Source organism: Thermobia domestica, chromosome 3 (genome assembly GCF_964235325.1).
Source record: "Thermobia domestica chromosome 3, izTheDome1.hap1.1, whole genome shotgun sequence".
Taxonomy (NCBI): domain Eukaryota; kingdom Metazoa; phylum Arthropoda; class Insecta; order Zygentoma; family Lepismatidae; genus Thermobia; species Thermobia domestica.
Window position 1 is genome coordinate 204,688,848 of NC_137456.1, and position 19,367 is coordinate 204,708,214.

The 19,367-nt window shown below is 33.6% G+C and overlaps 1 protein-coding gene across 3 annotated transcripts in view; it reads left to right on the forward strand.

Moving 5' to 3' along the window:
• Positions 1-19,367, forward strand: part of Ten-a (Teneurin-a transmembrane protein) — a 1,171,522-nt gene that overhangs the window by 115,677 nt on the left and 1,036,478 nt on the right. For 2 of the 3 annotated variants that reach the window (XM_081752112.1, XM_081752114.1), the window contains exon 3: positions 11,537-11,563. The exons of the other annotated variant lie outside the window; for it this stretch is intronic. In XM_081752112.1, the coding sequence (XP_081608238.1) occupies positions 11,537-11,563 (27 nt within the window). The remainder of the gene's footprint in view (positions 1-11,536; positions 11,564-19,367) is intronic. 3 annotated transcript variants of the gene reach the window in all.

The following is a 19,367-nucleotide window of genomic DNA, read 5'->3' on the forward strand; positions in this document are numbered from 1 at the left end:
TTATTTATGAGTTTATTGTGAAATACTATCATTAATATGCCTCCTGTCCCTTTCAGATTCGAAATATACTCTTTCACAATAATGCTAATGTGCAGCTTCATGTAGAGTATGTAATGTAATTGGCCTAAATATATATATATTAAACGCATTATAGAATTTCGTACCCGCAACTGAAAATACTAGTTACCATAGTTACCTGAATGGCATAATCGATTGTTGAAACGTACCACTTAAACACACACTGATACAAGTGTAGAATAAGCGCTCCAATTAAATGCATTTGAAAGCGTAGTTTGAAATTACTGTTTCAAATACAAAGAATTCAAGTTATACAAGAAGTAAAAAACAGTTGATGTTGCGAACATTTCTCAATATATTTCTTCGTTTGACTTCGATTTTGTAAATGAAATGTAATTTCTAGTTGGACGTCCCACGATATAGTCATTAAGCCTAAAGAAGACGTATTAAAGAAATGAATTATGAATGAACTGATGGACTAAGAATGTGAGAGGAAATGGGAGAACCCTGAGAAAAGCCACGGATATAATATTGTCTACTAGAAACTCGCGTGAATAGAAATCAAAGAAGGAACCTATCGCACTAGAAATGAGCGCTCTACAGCAGCCACTGTGCTCCCACGTGCCAATGGATTCTGTAAAAAAACATTCGGTTACTACCCATTGCCATACATTCTTAAGAGTGTAGTTTGAAACGGATACAAAAAGTTAAGTAATAGTGAAAAGCTGACTAGCTTCGGTTATCGTATAGTTTATTTGATACTTCTAAAATAGAGACAAGGTAATATTCTCGTGATCCATCCATTCATTTTCGATCGTTCCTAAAGCAAATAAATAAATCATTCGACAATTGGTTTTCAGCACCAAGACGTAAACCGATTCTTTAACGTGGACTCTGGATCACACATGATTCTATCGAGAGCTGAATCGTAGTATCCCATAGTGAAGACGCGTTCGAAGACGACTATCGAATCTACAGTTTTTGGGGTCGCTCAGATGAATAATTATATTCCTGGCGCACATCAAGCACAACTTAGCCTCCATCGTCATCAGGGGGATAACATGTCAAAAAGAACCACATTAGTATCAAATATTATACATAGTTTCCGTTTTTGCTAAAACTGTTAGTGACAATCTAGATGACATTCAAGTCCACATTTAGGCAAGAAGGAACTGTCAGCTGGACCGGGAAATAACAAGGGTAACGCTGAAAGCGTTATACTTCATTAATTATTTATTTCACTCATAGTGACAGGGAGAACGCCCAAGATACTACTCTTCGCTATTTATTTATTTCACTCATATTGACTGAAGTCATTGTTATTCCGTATTTATTTATTGTACTCACTTTACGCGTTTTTTGATTTTCAGCTTGGGAGATTGACAAGGGAAAGAAATGTATGCCTAAAAGGATATAATAAAACCCATTACGACGGATATTAGTGTCAAATAAATAGTTTTCGGAGTCACTGAAATGAATAGTGATACACCCGACACTGGTCAAGCCCAATTAACCTTCATCATCGGGAAAGAGCGTGTGAGAAAAATAACATGTGGCTTACGTTAGTGTCTTGCGTAAAGTGGTTTGCGTTAATGTCGAACTCATAATTTTCGAAGTTACTGATTAAATAGTTGCACTCTCGACGTCTCCAAGTCCAACTTAAACTCCTATCGTCATCGAAGGGGTGGGAGTAGAAAAACTCCAAAGTAACTTATATCAGTCTCGATTCTATTTCTTTTAGGGTTCATGAGATGAATAGTAACACTGCCAACGCCATTCAAGTGCAACGTTAGTCCCCAGCGTCATAAGCGGGTGGGTGAAAAATGGCATATCTAAAATGACGATATTTGTGTCAAATTCATAGTATCGGGCCACCAAGCTGATTGGTGACAGTCCTGATTGCATTTCATCTCTAGTTTAGACGGAAACGGACACGTCTGCTGGCCCCGGAATTTAGAGGGATAACGCCGAAGGCGTTGATTTAACTCATATTAAAAGGGACAACGTCAAACGTTTTTCTTCCTTATTTATTTACTTTACACATTGTTTTACTTTCAAATATGTTATATTATAGAAACCTTATTTTTTGGTGCGAAGAACTGATATCAACAAGTATATAATATTTCTGGAATCAGTGGAATATCTATGACTACAAGTTTAGTAGCTTCTATCGGTTATCACCTAACTTCTTTCTCTTGCAGTAGTTGTTATATACCATTCGTCTCGACTTCTATAAACCATTCTTCAAGTGAGATCCTGAATTGAAGAACATCCCACCAAGTACTCTAACACACACACACACGCATATATATATATATATATATATATATATATATATATATATATATATATATATATATATATATATATATATATATATATATATATATATATATATATATATATCAGTGGCGTGCCGTGACTTTTCTCACAGGGGACTAGGTTCGAAGAGAATGTGTGCTGTAGAGTGGAGGTCCTGAGTAGTATTGTTGACACCAAATAACACCATTTATATGTTTCTGCAAACGCTTCTTCAACCAAGCCTCTTTCTTTCAAGCCTCTTTCCTTGATGTGATTAACAGACTGTGGAACAACGAGATTGAGTCTGTGATGATAACAGTGTATGCTGAGTGCACTCAAACACATTTTCAGAAAAGATTGTAAACCGTTCAAATGTCCAGAAAATGTGGCAGCTCCATCCATAGCCTAGTGCTACAAGCTTTTGCTTACAATTAAAATGAGAGAGAATTTGGAAAGCATGCTCACTTAAATCAGTCGCAGTACAATCACTAGTAACATCTGCAAAACAAATAAATCTTTCATGAATTGCCGTCTTTCACGTACGGATTGAATGTTGAGAGATCTTTGCAATATCCGTAGTTTTGTCCAACATTATTGCTGTAAGAAGTGTATTGTTTATTTCTGACTTAATTTTATCCAGAATTACCCACCAAAACTCATTCAATAATATAATTCTGAATTCTGTTTGATGTTCCTTTAAACATTCCCATGCCGTGAAGATGACAAGTCAACATGGGCACCCGAACGAGAGGGCAGGGTGGGGCCCGGACCTTCCTCTGGCTCACGAAAATGTATACGTAATATAGCAAACCAAGTATATTAAATACCAGAAATACCAGACGCAACATAGCAATCATGGAGATGGGCCCCTCCCTAGAAAATTTTCTTCAGGCGCCCCTGCAAGTTGATTTAATGTCGTACTTAGAAAGTAACTGAATTACTTCAATATAATTTCCCTAATTGACAGAGTCTTCCTGTTTATGACTTCTAAATGAGAGCTCTTGTTTAGCCATAAAACAAGAGGAATAAATCAATCGGTTCATTAGTTCTCGGTTTGAATCAACTTCTGCATTGCTTGCTCAATTGAAAATCAATTCTGGTTTTCCGAAAGTTTTCAATTTAGTTATTGTGGACAGGTGTGAATAACACTTTTCGTGGCGAAAGTTGTTGTGGCGTGGCGTGGGTTTGTGAAAATTGCTCGTGTCACAAAAGCCATCATTCTTCCACACGTCCTTTTCTATGTGGAATAGAATACAAGGCCAGCAATACAGTTTGTTTCTTGTCTTACATGCAGTTAACTATTTCGAAGAAGCAAAATAATCCGTTTTGATATTATGTATATAATCTTTCATTTTTGTCTAAATGGAAATGCTTGGAGTTGTTCTACCACTGGTTATTATTTGTTGCATTTCTTGAAAATTAAGGAATCCAATGGTCCAGAATACAAGACTGAAACGGCTGATCTCCACCCCTACTGTCCCCTATGCCAATTGAAGTAATATCACTGCTTGCGCCATCGCTTTGCTGCAAGGGACTCGATTTCTCAGACGAGTCCCCTTCCATACTTTATTCTTCGAGCCATTTGCCAAATATATTGATAATCTAAAAAGTTCACACTTCACTAGATTTCTTAAAGTGTCAACATTAATATTGTAAATTTAATAGCGTTAAAACTATTAACTGTAAAAAGCAAACGAGCATTAAATTCGCTTACGACAGAACACCCGTGCTTAGAGGTTAGACAACATAATATGAGGACTAGCTGGCTGGACCCTGTTCCCTTCCCCGAGAAAAGCAGATTAAAACCCGAGCGTTTCCGATATCCACTTTGCTGTCGCATCCAGCACACGGGCGCTGACTATAGTTGTGTCAGAACAATTGAAATAGTGTTATTTTACGAAAATAGAGAACTACAAACAATGTCTTCGTTTTCTTGGGTATATATTTATCACAAAATACTTTAATTAAAATGCCAGGGGACTAGCCTAGTCCCCTAGTCCCCTTGACGGCACGCCGCTGATATATATATATATATATATATATATATATATATATATATATATATATATATATATATATATATATATATATATATATATTCAGATTTTTTTGTTTATTCGCCAGTGTCTATATTCCAAGGGCTATTCACTTACATAATGTGCCAACCCAAGTTTATCTCGGAATCCTCTTTTTAATAGAGAACAATTTCAGTTGAATGGAATAACATTTCAAGTCAAAGGACATGGGATGTTAATCAATCCAGTTGAGCGATTTAATATTTTCTTGCATTCAGGGAAATCACAGCGCTGCAGTGGATAACTTTAATAACTGACATGTGAGAATAATTTTATTCATCTATTATGCTTTTTTGATCTTAGTTACAAAAACGAGAGTCTAAAGGTAGTCGTCTCTTAGACTTTCAACAACAAGATTATAGTATTCTTTCGACTGCCTTTTGAATTTGGTGGGGCAATACTGTTAGATTTCGGTACATTTCTATACGAAATATTATTACAATATTGCTGTAAATCACAATAATCACTCAACAATAAAGAGACCCTATAATACAACACGTTGGCATCATTTCAGGATTTGATTAGAAGGGGAACTATGTCAAGACCGATAGTGCAGTAGATATGAACCAAATAATGTGAAAATATTTCATGACTGGGTACAAACGGGAAAATTTTCAGGATAAAAGTACACTTGTACGAAGTGTGAAAAACACCGGAACACAAGCTGCTAGTCACGTCGCATGGCCTCAGCGACGTCACAAACATGGCCGACCATCTGAAACTTTAAATCATCATAACTCAGGAACCATTTATCCTACGGACTTGACTCGTGCATGTTGAAACCGAAATCACAAGCTCTACAAATCGTTGCATCAGAGTAATATTCATAAAATAACATCTTCATGGAGAAATTTGAATATTTTCATTTTTTGCATCATTTTAGTTAACGTTTTTGCATTTCAATACACAACGGGCTCACATTGATGGAAACACCCATTATATTATATAGCTTATAAACAGTCTCTCTAATAACACTAAATAGGTTACTAGACTATTACTTCCTGACATATTCAGTTGTTAGAACATATTTGATGTAAAAATAAGGTAAAAACCCTAAATGTACAGAAATTTCAAATATTTCAAATGTGCATAATGCAGACACTATTGATCCGATATACTTGATCCATGCACAGTTGGATTCGAAATCACAAGCACTGCAAATCATTATACCAGAGTCATATTCATAAAATATTATCTTCATGGAGAAATTTGAATATTTTTATTTTTTGCACCTATTTTAGTTGACCTTTTTTGGATATCAACACACAACAGACTCACAAATCAGAATATCTCAGAAGTCTTTAATTACGAACTATTCAAAAATACTTCAGAAGAACTAGAAAATTATGAACAGAAAATAAGAGGAAACAGGTATATACACCAGATCTTTACCAAAACAATATTTTGAGTGCAACATTTGCATATCTCGATTTCAGCATGCTTATGCTAAACAGTGATTACTTTAAGGCTTATGATATACGTAGAACAGTATGTGGATTTGAAATTACAGTCTTCTTGCATTACGCTAACAGTTTTCTTATTTAATTACATGTAAATATTTTTTTTAAAATAGAAGTGATATCACTTTATTTTTACCAAGTACACTAGTCATGGACAAACATCTGCAGATCGCTTTTTTCCCGTGTAATACCTATTATCATACTTTATACGAGCAGAAAGGACATCAGTTATTTCCAGAGCACTGAGCATCGCATTCACATAAGGCTATACAAGAGAGAGAACGCTTTACACACTTATAATTTGGTGAACACTGTTTCTTACAACCACACGATATAATTTTTTGACAGGAACGTGATGCCTCAGGAATAGCAGACCATAGGGGTTGATATCCATAAATCGCCTTCTGCCAGCCATACTAAACAGGATCTTTTAATTTACGGTTGCAGATATTCCACTGTCTCCATATAATGCCTTTAAAACTGTTTCTTTGTGTGTTGAATCAGAGCAGCTTTGGTTGGTGGAATATGCGCTACTGGCATTGTTATCTTCGTAAACAACACTCGTAGAAAATCGTTAACTTTGTCACAGCTACTGGTTCTATCATACATTGGAATCGTGAACTGCTGAATGAGCTGAAAATCATGATCTTCATTGGAACTCTCATCTTCTGACAGCCTGTGGAATGCATCAGTTACTTCCGGAAATTGCTCGCATATTTTCCATGTTGTCGTTTTACTAATGCCTGCACACAATATCACACCCTGTAAAAGCATGGAAGAATGGTAAACCTTTCGGATATCTGATGACATACAGTGGGCTATAGCATGGAATGAAATGTAGTTCTTTTTCTTTCCAACTCCAAACTTAATCCACGATTCTTCCAAATTTGGTATGAAGTCATATGCAAACACTGCTAACATTACCACTTCAGAATCTACCGTCACTATCATAATATGAGTATAGCCAGCAGCAACAGCATCTTTCACCTGAAGTAAAAGTCTGGTGTCTGCTTCCTCATGGGTGGTTGGTGATATTCTGCTTGTATACAGAACATTTGAAGAAGATTTTACCACATCATTGTATGTATATATAGTGAATCTTTCATGAGGTTGTATCCGCACTACACAGTCAACCAGTAAATGAAATAACTGTCCTTTGTTTTCATCTAGTGATAAAAAACTGTTGAATTGTTTTGGCACGCAAATCGTTGGGCACACTAAAATGTTTTGACCCGAGCCAGGTATCTCACCATCACACGCTTCCAGGCTGTTTGTGAAATACATGGCTGTGTGTTTGTTTATCCGGTATACAGCTCCCCATCCGTGACTTGGTATACTTCAAAATCATTTTATCAAAGAGAACATAGTTTCGAAGAGACCGTACGCTATATAGAACGGTTTGTTTCGTATCTAAGGGGGAAGGGGAGACTTCAAAAGGAAGGAGGTTGTTTAAAATTTATATAAAAATAATATATCTCACCAATTACCTATGTTAGGGAGATGAAACAGGGTGTGTAATTTCATTTCTAAAAAAGAAAGTTGACATACACGCGGAAAAGAAAGTATTTCTTGTTAGTTGACAAATTTTCTTTTGAAAATAACTCGGGAAGAAATGAATTAATTTCGATCCTTTTGTTGTTATCCTTAGAATAGTTATAATTTGATAGCCTGCCAAAATCGGTACTCTATAGGTTAATTTACTCCTGAGTTATTAGGGAAAGAAAATTTCTCAACTGAAGAATACTTTCTTTCGTGACTGTACACATACGACTTACAAACGAAAAAAAAAATGTGAGAGTAAGACACCCCATGAGGCTGATATCTAGAAATAAATGAAAAATGATCGATATTAATACCGAATTTATACGTTTTGCGATCCAACCCATCTAAATTCAAGTTAGCATTCATCAGCGTGGGCTGGGGAATGAGAAGGAGTGGAAAACAAAATTACCAAAATTACCGAGATCAGTACCGAATCCATTGTTTTTGTGGTCGCTAAGCTGATTGGTGACATACCCAATGACATTTAAGCCCAAGTTTACGCACGAACGTGCATATAGCTTGCCGGGAAACGACAAGTTCAACGCCGAAGGTACTTCTCGGGGTTATTTATTTTACTCAACTTTTTACTTACTTTACGGACAACGCCGAAGATGTCGCGCATGACAGTTGACCGGAATTGATAGGGGTAACAACTAAGGCGTTGCTCTTCGTTATTTAATCCTCTCCGTTATTTATTTTCAAATACTATGCATAAGCATTATTATTCCTGTGCAATGCCGCCATTATATAGGATTCGGAATAATATAAAGATTTTGCAAGAACCGAATACGAGTTTAGTGACTTTGTTTAAAAATTCTAATAACAAAGAATATTAACACGTTTCAGAAACATACCTTCTTAATTTATTCTCTCTTTCTCTTCATTCTTTATGACAAAACTTTCTGTATATTGTTTCTCAATATCACGAACATTTAACAAATACCGTACACTTTCGTTTCTTACCACATATCTTCACTGGCAATCAGACACTTCTTCATATATTAGCATGCATGTTAAACGTATTCACAGTACCTTTATTCACTTTCTTATGTTTCACTAACACGACACGGAACAATTATATCGTTAGCCATGAAATGTGGAAGAATACTAAAGAGGATCTGAAACTTCCGTCCTACTTTTCTGCATACAGGGTTAATTAACATAACTACTGCTGAAAGTGCTTAGATAGGGTTTGGATACAAATTTCAGTTTTGAATAACTGCCAAATTAGTCGTACGTCTTACAAATACTACCTTAAGAAGACGTACCATGGTTTGTATTTGCTGTTGTATTTATATCCAATGTATGTAATAAACTCACAAGAAAATGTTTTTGTTTCGAAATCTTTCATATCTGATCATTATTTCTAAAAACACTCCGATTTCTCTCCTTTACGCTTGTTCTTTTGCTTTACTTTGAGGATCAGCTTGTTTCATCTTTGAGAAATCCCTTCCCTTCATTAATATAAAGAGACGTATCATACATTATTCAACTAGCCGAGTGATTAGTTGCAAAGCACGCTCACCGCTGGCAGTGTCGGTAAACACTAAAAGACTTCGGTTTGAACAGTTCGATATTATTATCACATTACAATGTTAATTCTACAGTATTTTAAAATTAAAATTGAATAACATATATATTTTGTTTAATAAACACCACACGAATTTAACACTTGTTCCTTCGGGAGACGAAATTAGGTACACTACTCTGATAGAACGTGGGATCTGTATGTCTTCTCGTCTTCTTCTTGATGCAAGCAGCTACTCGTTGTTATGACATCATTTAGTGTGTAGGTTTAATTTTATGTGTGTGTGTATTGATTAAGATTTCACATGTAGCTGATGTGAGTATTAAGGTTAGAACAGTAAGCTACAGTAATAATATTTTGCTATTATTGAGAATTTTGAGTGAAGATGTGCCAATTGCTTTTTGATTTTTAGATTGAGTTTTGGTAGAGATGATAACGTTATGATGAAAGTGATTCATTTGCATTTTTTACCATTGATTAGAAGGCAATTGTTTGTGTAAAGGTTTGGTGATTTTCTTCTTACTTTTCTGTGTTCATATCTTCATCGTCACTAAATTGTCCAATTTGAGTATGCTTGTCTCCGTGTAATGCTTAGAGCTCGTAGATGTCTCAGTTTACCCTTGGGCAGTTCCAGATTTACATAATCTATCCCTCAAAGGAATGGTTTGGGACTCCCAAGGTACCTGTTTCCCTCCAAAAGACAAGTTAATATCATTCATGCAATGTATATATATTTAAAAAAGAACTGCTTTTATTAGTTATCAATACTTAACTAATTGGAAGAATCTAGTCTCTGTAGTTCATTTTTGGTGCTTACCTATTATTTAATTAATTCTAATATTCCAGAAAAAAAGCAGATGCATAACTATGAATATACTGCAAGTTTTCATAGGGTGTGCCGGTCTTTTAGTATACGGATATGGGAGTCGTAGTAATACTACTTCTTAGTGGGTCTTTTATACGTTTACGGTGTTGACTTTTTGTATTATGTAATACAAATATTTTCTCGTGATAGATTATTCCCGTCGTCGGTGTTCATGATGTATTTTTCTTGCTGTCACTTATAATGCCCGTTTCTAAGAGTCTTTCCATTGAAAAAAAATTCCATGACGAAGTACACAGATTTCGAAATGACACTGGAGAACAAGTGCAGAAGGCAGAATCTATCTTCAAAGATGTGGTGGTATCTTCTAGCAGGAAGTGTAGATAATTTTATTCTGCAGAATGTGGAACCTAGAAATTGTCACCGCTTCTGCTTTCAATGTTGATACCTATAGAACAAGGACCAGCACATTTGACCATTTCCGCTATTTAAGTGCTGTAAGCTGAAAATAGAGAACTTCAAGCGAAGTCGTAGAACATGTACAAGGTAGCTCGATTAAGTTGTCAACTTTCGAATGAAAAATACACTAAATCACAAAGAGTATCTACACAAATACACAACATATGGAAAACAGTGTGTAATAATTATTTCAGTTTCTAATATCATATTAAACTTTATTATTATATTTGATTAATACAATTCGAAAATTCTTTAAAACAGCGGCTTTCAGCTCTGCACTCTAACATTATCAATAGTAAAGATATATTATTTCCTGTGAATATTTACCAATGCCAAAAGTACTGATTCGCACGAGATTAACTGGCGCCCTTTTAGGAAAGAAGAACTGCAAATATATAATTGTGGTTTTGCATTAAAGGGGTTTCATAGAAATACCACAGGAATCTCTCTCAGATATCTAGCAACCGATGGCTCATTATTTCGACCACTTGAAACGAATTGATCCTATACCTTGTTCTAAAATAAATGCGCATCCAGACGAGAAACTACTTTGAATATTTCTATTTAAAGTATATTGTTCCGTGATGTTAAAACTTTAGATCATTATTGGTACATTTTTTTGTTTTTAACCATAATGTACTTGGTGTATTTCTTTTCACAATGTTTGAACAGTCGACTTCCTAACCATATATTGATAATTGGACTTACAAACGTTCAGTGTGAGTATTTTTGTGTTTTTATTGAAAGCTTTGATTTTATTACCGAATTCTTTCCTCTACGAAACTACCATGTATGAGATACATATAGTTTGTTTTGTTTTAAGAAAAATGCTGTAGAACTTACAGGTACAAATCATAGTCACCAGGTAAAGTACTTGGAGACTCATATTGAATCTTAGAAAATTATGGAGGTACAATACACGTAATACAGCATCCCATCACTTTACATTTATTTTCTGTTATTTACTTTCATATGTAGAACTATCATTAAAGTGTTTCTCACTTTCTATTATATTTATATTTGTTGTAAGTCGCCAATATTTTGTTATTTACCTTAAAATGTTCTAGTAATTTAGTTACATTGCACCCTTGAGAATAAGTAATATATGTGTTGTATTTGTTTGTGCATTCCACATTCTAAAGAATTTAAGAATATGTATTGATTGTGTTGTATTTATATTGTACTGTAGTTCATTGCAACAATCCTTCGATTACTTTGTTGTTCAACTACTAGAATCGGTATCACAGGCATTCTTTGTTGCAAAAGAAAGCACAATGTTGACTTCAGCTTGTATTTCCACATGTATTCATAATAATTCCTGCATCAACAGGTCTCACGTGGCCAAGTTTTTGGGTTGGTAAGTAAGTCAGCCCCGTATACAAGTTTGTTCCTTAATCCCACTGTGATTCCCCAATAACCTTTTATGATTTTGTTGGCTTATTTTCAGTAGATACCCTAATGAGTCTTGAAGTAGGACTGCGTGGAGCACTTGAAACGTCTGTGCATGGCTTCCGTTGCAGTAATGAGCTTTATCTAGTCCCTGTAGTAGCTTTAAATCACTAGTTCCTCAGTTTTACGAACAACCAAATCTAATTCCTGGGCTAAATCATTATTAATATAGTTTAAAATAATCAATTAGTTTCAGAATAGCATTCGATTATAAAATACCAAAATTTTCCGTAAATTCCTTTTTAATGATACGAAGGAAATAGAGTGTACAGATGATGTGTAGTATTTCCTTTGCTAAGTGTAATGTATTTTTATTAGCTACTTGAAGTCAAATTTTCTTATCAAAGCTAAAGAAATAGTTGATAATAAGTAGTAACTTTTATAAAGAAAGATTAAAGTGTATCATACTGGAATATTAGTGATAACTCGCGATTATAACAATTATAAATGTGCATTAAATTCTGGTAACATAGATGTAAATAAATGTAAATATAAATGTATATACACATTTTGACTTTTTCACATGATAATCGAAGGTGTTATGAATATAATGATAACTGAGCGTAAAACACTTAATAGATCGGCATAGACAATATATTAAACTTTGGATGAAAATTATGTGATCTTCGTTTAAAGTTTTTTAGGTTATTTCGTTAAGATTGTTGTCTAAAAGTGAGAAAAAATATGAAAAAGACCATGTCATCATCAAAGACCATGTGTGTTTGGTTTTCTACATGCTTAATTTTGACATATGCTATTAATCTTTAAAACCATTTCTCACATCTAATATATAATAATAATATTTGATGTATTAATTACCAGAGCCCGGATCTTGTTGACAAGTCAACGTTTTTGTGTTACGCATAGGACAAGGCAAATTCAAATAAAAGCGTTATCCCTCAACTATAGGTTCTAGAAATATGCTTTTAGGGTCAACTTTTGGTCACGTTTTGCTGTTTTGAAGTTTCAGGTCATTTTTTTTTTAATATTTTAAGGTAACTTTTAGGTCACTTATGGTCTTTTTTCTTCTACATAAGAAAATCTTAAAATGAACACTGATTACGGATGTGAAAAACACTGAGTTAAATGATCTCTTTTCCTGCTTCCTGACTGTTTTGATGGAAAAAATACATTCTTAACAAGCTAATGAAAACTATGCTGTAGCTAGTTGACGAAAGGTGGGGGTTGGTGGGCGGCCAAACAGATAGTTTTGGGTTGTTGACTACAAAGGACGTGATCACGTGAATACCTAAAAGTGGACAAGAAGGTTTACACAGATTTTAAACAGAGTTTTTATCTATTATTCCTATGTAGCCTACACTTGCGAACTTTTATTATTTAAGAGTGCTTCCTAGTTTCAACTCGGGTGTGAATTGAGTACCGAGCGGTACAATGGACTGCAACTAACTGAAAAAAACGTTTTGAATATGAGTGAGAAATGTTAATTAAAATACAATAGATATTTAAATAATGTCAACGTTTAACGAAATAGACGTTTAGAAAACGTAAGTTTTAAGGTTAAGTTTTGTGAATTTTAGGGTCATTTTATAGGTCACTTTTTAGAAAATTTTAGGTCAACAAGATCCGGGCCCTATTCATCACAAATATGGATATTGCATCTGACTGATTGTAATTTCATTGTGAACGTGGAGCAAAAGTAATTATATTTATGTATTTTTGCAAATAGACACAATCAGAAAATATCACTCCCAATCAGTGGCGTAGGCAGGAAGTGGACTAACCTGGCTCAACCCCAGCACCATTAGTAGAGTATATCGAAAATGGATCATGCTTATATACAGTATGTTTCATTTGTTATCCACAATGCTGCTGTTTTTCTTTACGATTGATCACAAAAAATGTATAATCATGATTTAAAAAAATATTTCACAGAGGCTCTACCTTTAACCCTACATAAGATATTAGAAATTAATTGCATATTAAGTTAATCGTTTAGAGCTCTTTCTCTTTAGCAAATTCATTGCAATTCACCATCTGTGAATGTGAACAAAGATAATTAAACAAAAAAGTGACTGCAGCATGTTCGACTTTACTATATGTAATCACTGCTTAGATTTCCAACATCAAATTTCTGACCTCATGTCAATATAAAGGGCATACCTAAAAAACATCTGCAAGGTTTGCAAGGTATTCCTGACACCAAGATAAGACAACTACACGACCAAAATAGGTGCAGACATGCATCCTTTCTGGCGCTATGACCAGACGAAAATTTGTCGTTTGTATTTTATTATACAGCTATTGGAAAGAAATTACACTCAATCGTTAATGATACATAAATAAGTAAAGCCATGATAATTTGATATAGTAATATCCAATTAGAATAGGATTTAGTTAGGATTGGATCCAAGTAATATGCAATTAGATATAATGATATCCAGAAAACAGTTACTCTTAAAGAAAAGAAAGTAAGAAAGAGTAGACCTCCTTTGAAGAGAGTACAAGTCTAGCGCGAGCTTCTCCCTTTCAGACAATTCGGAAGCTCACAAAAACCCAAGAAGGTAGTATTGCGAAGTCAGTATCTCTTTCAGCTTAGTAACTAAAAAATATCTATTTCAGCTGAGTAACTAGGCAGTCTCCATTCATGCTCAGTGCCTATTTAGTACTCAGTATCGAATCAATAGCCAGATATATTCCGTATCTAATCAGTTGATTAAGTGTTTATTAACTGTCGATTCAGTTGAGTTAACTGTTCTTCAATGTTGAAATTGATGTCGAGCTATTCGTTATTGGTGGTAATGCTGTTCGTGAACATTTAGCTAGATCGTTTGTGAAAATAGTGCTTCTATGGTTCTTGAACATTTCACAAGTTGGTGTATCAACATGGATCAGCTTCTTAGTTATTACTCAACTGAATTTGAATTTGCCGACAAAAGGTGATTTAATATTAACAGTTTACAACCTGTTGATGTTGAATTTCCAGACGGAATAATCAACTTATACATTCTTTAACAGGAAACAAACATTTCTACGAAATCTTCTAAAAAGTATTTATTTATTGAATAAAATTTGAGTTCAAGATCATACAGCACAACAGCAACATTACAAAAATAGCTTATTTATAGTTGATCTGAAGGTATATTCATTTAAAAAAACGTCTACATTTCCTGGTAACTGATTATAAGTACTGACAATTCGGCTTAGAATGGATCTTTGGACAATATTAACTCTCGCCGCTCAAGCGTAAAAAAGATCACTAGGCCGTGTCTTTTTGGCAGGTACGCGAAAATTGATCTAATTTAATAACTGTTCACATGATATATGTCCATTTACAATTTTTTGCAAAAAATATTAGAAATTTTGTTTCTCATTAAAGGAAGTTTGATATTGAGGATTTTAAAATGTCATTTTTTGGAAGTATTAGGAGGTGATGTACTCGGTAGGATACAATGGCTAAAAAGAAACTAATTACGGAATTTATTTTTTTTAATCAGTAGGGTAGTAATATGTAAAATGTAATATGTAATATGTATTTTTAATGAGTAATATGTAAAAAGAATAATAAAAAAGACCAATATTAGTGTCCAATTCATAGTTTTTGAGGTCACTGAGTAGAATAGTGACCCAATACCGTTAGAATCCAAATCCCCATCGGTACAGGGGCGCAGGGAGGGTGAAAGAAGTGGGATATAAAAATAACCAATATTGGTGTCCAATGTGTGTCTATCATAAAAGCGAATGAGAGTTTCTGTCTGAGAGCATCACTAAATGACTACAACTAAAATGATTCCTGGCATGACTATCATCATTAGGCCTATAAGGATCACATATTGAATTGGTGAAAATGCATATCCTGAAAGGGGAGCAGGGATAATGATTTATGCGAAAAATTAAGTATTTCAGGGGCCCATCAGGTTAGGAAATTTGGAACAAGGAAACTAGGAGACGAATTTTGGTACTCCTATATTAACTCCTCACTAGAAATAAACAGACCCATGCACAAGCGTTTCTTTTTTCAAATTTCCGTTTTAAGGTTAGGGGACTATATATATTCAGAGTGTATCATTTATCTTGATACGCCTTTATAACTTTTAAGCTAGAATAATAGGTACGAAATGCAGAAAATTCTTAACATGCAAATATCAAGAGGGGGAATTGCTTGATATACTCTGCACTACCACCAGATTAACATTGTTGCCAACCAAACATAAAATTATTGTTTTCAATTAGCACTACGTCAGGTTACTACATACTTCAAATTTAAGTGGTCAACGAAAACTTATAATACCACTCTTATTATCAAATGTTGCAAACTAAGGAACTGTATTAACAAAAACATAGAAATGTTGATAGGTTCTACAACAGTAATAAAGCAAGTGATCCGAACAGGGCACTGTACATACTTTCACAGGGTTCCAAAATCCTATTTTACCTTTGCAAAGACGGAGTATTTCAGCTTGCATTACAATAAATTCAAATTTAAGTTTCTATCAAATATCAGTAGCACTTCGTATCACTATAGAACTAAACTTCTCATTATTGATAAGTTACTTCATTTTTAATAGTTTATATGCAGGAACATTAATCAAATAAAAATGTAAGTTTACATTGAATTAACACCAGTCGTTGAATTCCTTCAATTGTATTTTACAAACAAATTATATTATTACAGTGAAAATTTCATTAATCATATCTTCCTATAGTACTCCGTAGTTTTATTGCTAAAAAACAATTTAATAATATTTTTTATAGTTTGTTTATTTTACTTTACTATCACAACATTTTATAAATGTTTGAACTTTACTTTTTAAAAATTATAATTATGTTTAATTTTAGTAGCTTCTAAATGCCCTTTGATTGGACGAATTCAGCTGTGGTAATACAATCTAACTTTAAGGACCTGTCAAGTTTATTTTCAGTATATGTTTGCTGATGAATCCATTCTCTTGTAGAATCACTCTTTCCCAGAGCTTTTAAACTAGCATTGTTCACAACACGCACATGCTTCCTATTATAGAGAGGTATTTGGTGTATCTTAAACTTCTAGATTTAGCTGTCTGCAATGTATTCGGGAACGATGACGCCTTAACATCAACACAATGTAACAATGTTCATTATCCTACTTTGTGTCTTTATAAACCCTAAGTATATTTTTTTACTATCTGAGAAATTTAAAGTACGTGATTCGTGTGTTAAAGATAATTCCCACTTTACATTTGTTTCAATGAAGAACTAGACAAAAGTACAATAACTACTTCGAAGAGTCTTGTTTCAAACAAAATCTCATTTAATATTGTTCTTTCGAGAATTGTTTTTCGAATTCAGGATCATAACCAACACGAGTTATCAGAGAAAAATATTTACTGTTTTGTTTCATCGATAAACAGTATTACAGTTAAGAATATGCAAAGTGGAACTGAGTGTAAAATCACTGGCTTGTTTACTCTTAATTATAAAGGATACACATAATTTTTTTTCAATATGACCATAAAGGTTTTTATTCTAACCTACCTTTATAGCAACAGTGCATATCAAACTTAGAATAGTTTTGCAAGAACGTTGATTTTATATGCATTACATTGAAGAAAACCTTTCCATTTAATGCTTCGAAACCACGTCATTAAACAGCTATTGATAAATTTTGATGCTTTTTCTTTTGAGGTAATTATTTCCATTAAACTTTTAAGTTATGAACCTCGAGTTTATATCTTTTCACTTTTCATTACATCGTACAAGGTGCAACCGATTCTTTCCCAAGAGTTTTCTCAAAGCAAAGTGGCGAAGATAAAAGAGGCGTTCAATAATGACCATTTCAGAAAAGCAAGAACAAAGTAGATACATGAGATATTTAAAGCAACAGAAAGATTTTGACTTCCATATAAAATACTAAATTGGATGAAAATCTTAGCAACAGTAAATTTAAAAAAAAAATATGTGCTTGTTTGCTTTATTAATTACATAAATTCATTAATTGGGATCGAAGTAAGAAGTAATGATGCGCAAAAGTTTTCGGAAGCTTTTTGTTTATTAATGTTTATTTCACATTGAACTCTAACAACATAGGTTGTTTTTTACTGCTGGGTCTGGTTTATCATTGTTTGCCATTAGAGGTGACAGGTGAGGCAGATCAAGATCATCCATTGTTTATGTAATTTGTAATTTCATAGCAATAATTCGTTATTATTATTTAAAAAGAGTTAGAAGTTGTTTATTGATTTATTTCCTTACATAGTATGTTCGTATCAAGAAAGATTACAAAATGAGCAACTTTACATAGCAAAATATGTCCTAATTTTTAAAAAAATAACTCTGTGAGTACCATACGTTATGGATCACTTTCAGAGGAGGTTTCTCTTTTGATTCTTTAACAATAAATGATTCTCCAAACGGACACACGTTACCATGAACAATTTTGATCAGTTACCACTTCAGTTGGCCAGTAAAGACGACGAAAGCGATAGATACATAACGTTTATTCCATTGCTTACATAATCAGTTATCCTCTTTCAATAATGTATATCTATGTCTATTAGAAATTCTTATCTTCTTTTTCCTCTCTCTCTTTCTAAACTCTCATTTTGAGAATCTTTTCTAAACTCTTTCTTCAAATATCCACAAAATAGACTTTACTTTTCTGAATGCTTCTTCCGCCTTTCCTATTCTGGCTTTTACTTCACGTTCCGATCTTCTCAGTAAAATGCTGTTCAGGTACCGTAATTACTCTAATTTTCTTTACCATTTGTATATTTGATACCGATTTCATAGCTCGAATCACCATTGCTTTTTCTTTCTGTAGTTTGTTTTCATCCCATAATTTTAAGTCATAATCTTTCATTAATTTTCTCTTTAGATTCCACAATAAGCAACATCATGTGTAAACACGCTCACACAGACACACACATACACACACACACACACACTCTAATGAGACTCCAATTCAAAGAAAGCCATTTTGCACCTCTCATCAACAATTCCTTGTTAACGTGGTCAAAGTGTTTTGTAGGTTAATAAACACAACATACATCTACTTCCCTTTTTCTATAAGCCTTTTACCGATTACTTTCAATAAGTCATTTGCATCTCATGACATCTTACCCTTCCCAATCCTTAACTATTGCTCCTCAGCTTCCTTATTTATTCTCTCATGAAGCTTCGTGTTTAGTTTTCGAAGTATAGTTTCCGTTAGAATGAAGAAATTTGAATTTCGTACTTTGACACAATCAATATATAAGTGAATGTAGATAAGACGAAGCACATGTTGACTAGCTAACAACGTAAGACAGAGAACCATCGTGATCAATTATAGTAATTTAGAGATGATTAATTGTAAATTCTTAGATATTGTGTAAACAAACAAAACAAATTAAACTTAGAACAACAGGTGCTGACGAAGAAATGCTGATGTTTATGAAGGAAGAACAAAAGAAATTTTATGAAACTATAACAGAATATAAAATATGTATTTCACCGATACCATACAAAATTTGACGTTCTTCTATGTTGCTGTCTTTTATAGATGCAGTCGTATTTGCATGTTTCTTGAAAAAGAAGGATTGAAGTTAGTGATCAACATCACAAATTATCGTAAACACTTATCAAGGAACACCAGAAGTTATTACTGAGATTACATTTATATTTTTTCTGTAAGCATTATTAATAAATCTTCCATTATTTTTTCCACACCGAGGTTATGTACTGATCATGATATGAATCTTATACGTAATACAACTGACTTTTTTGACATTATCCTG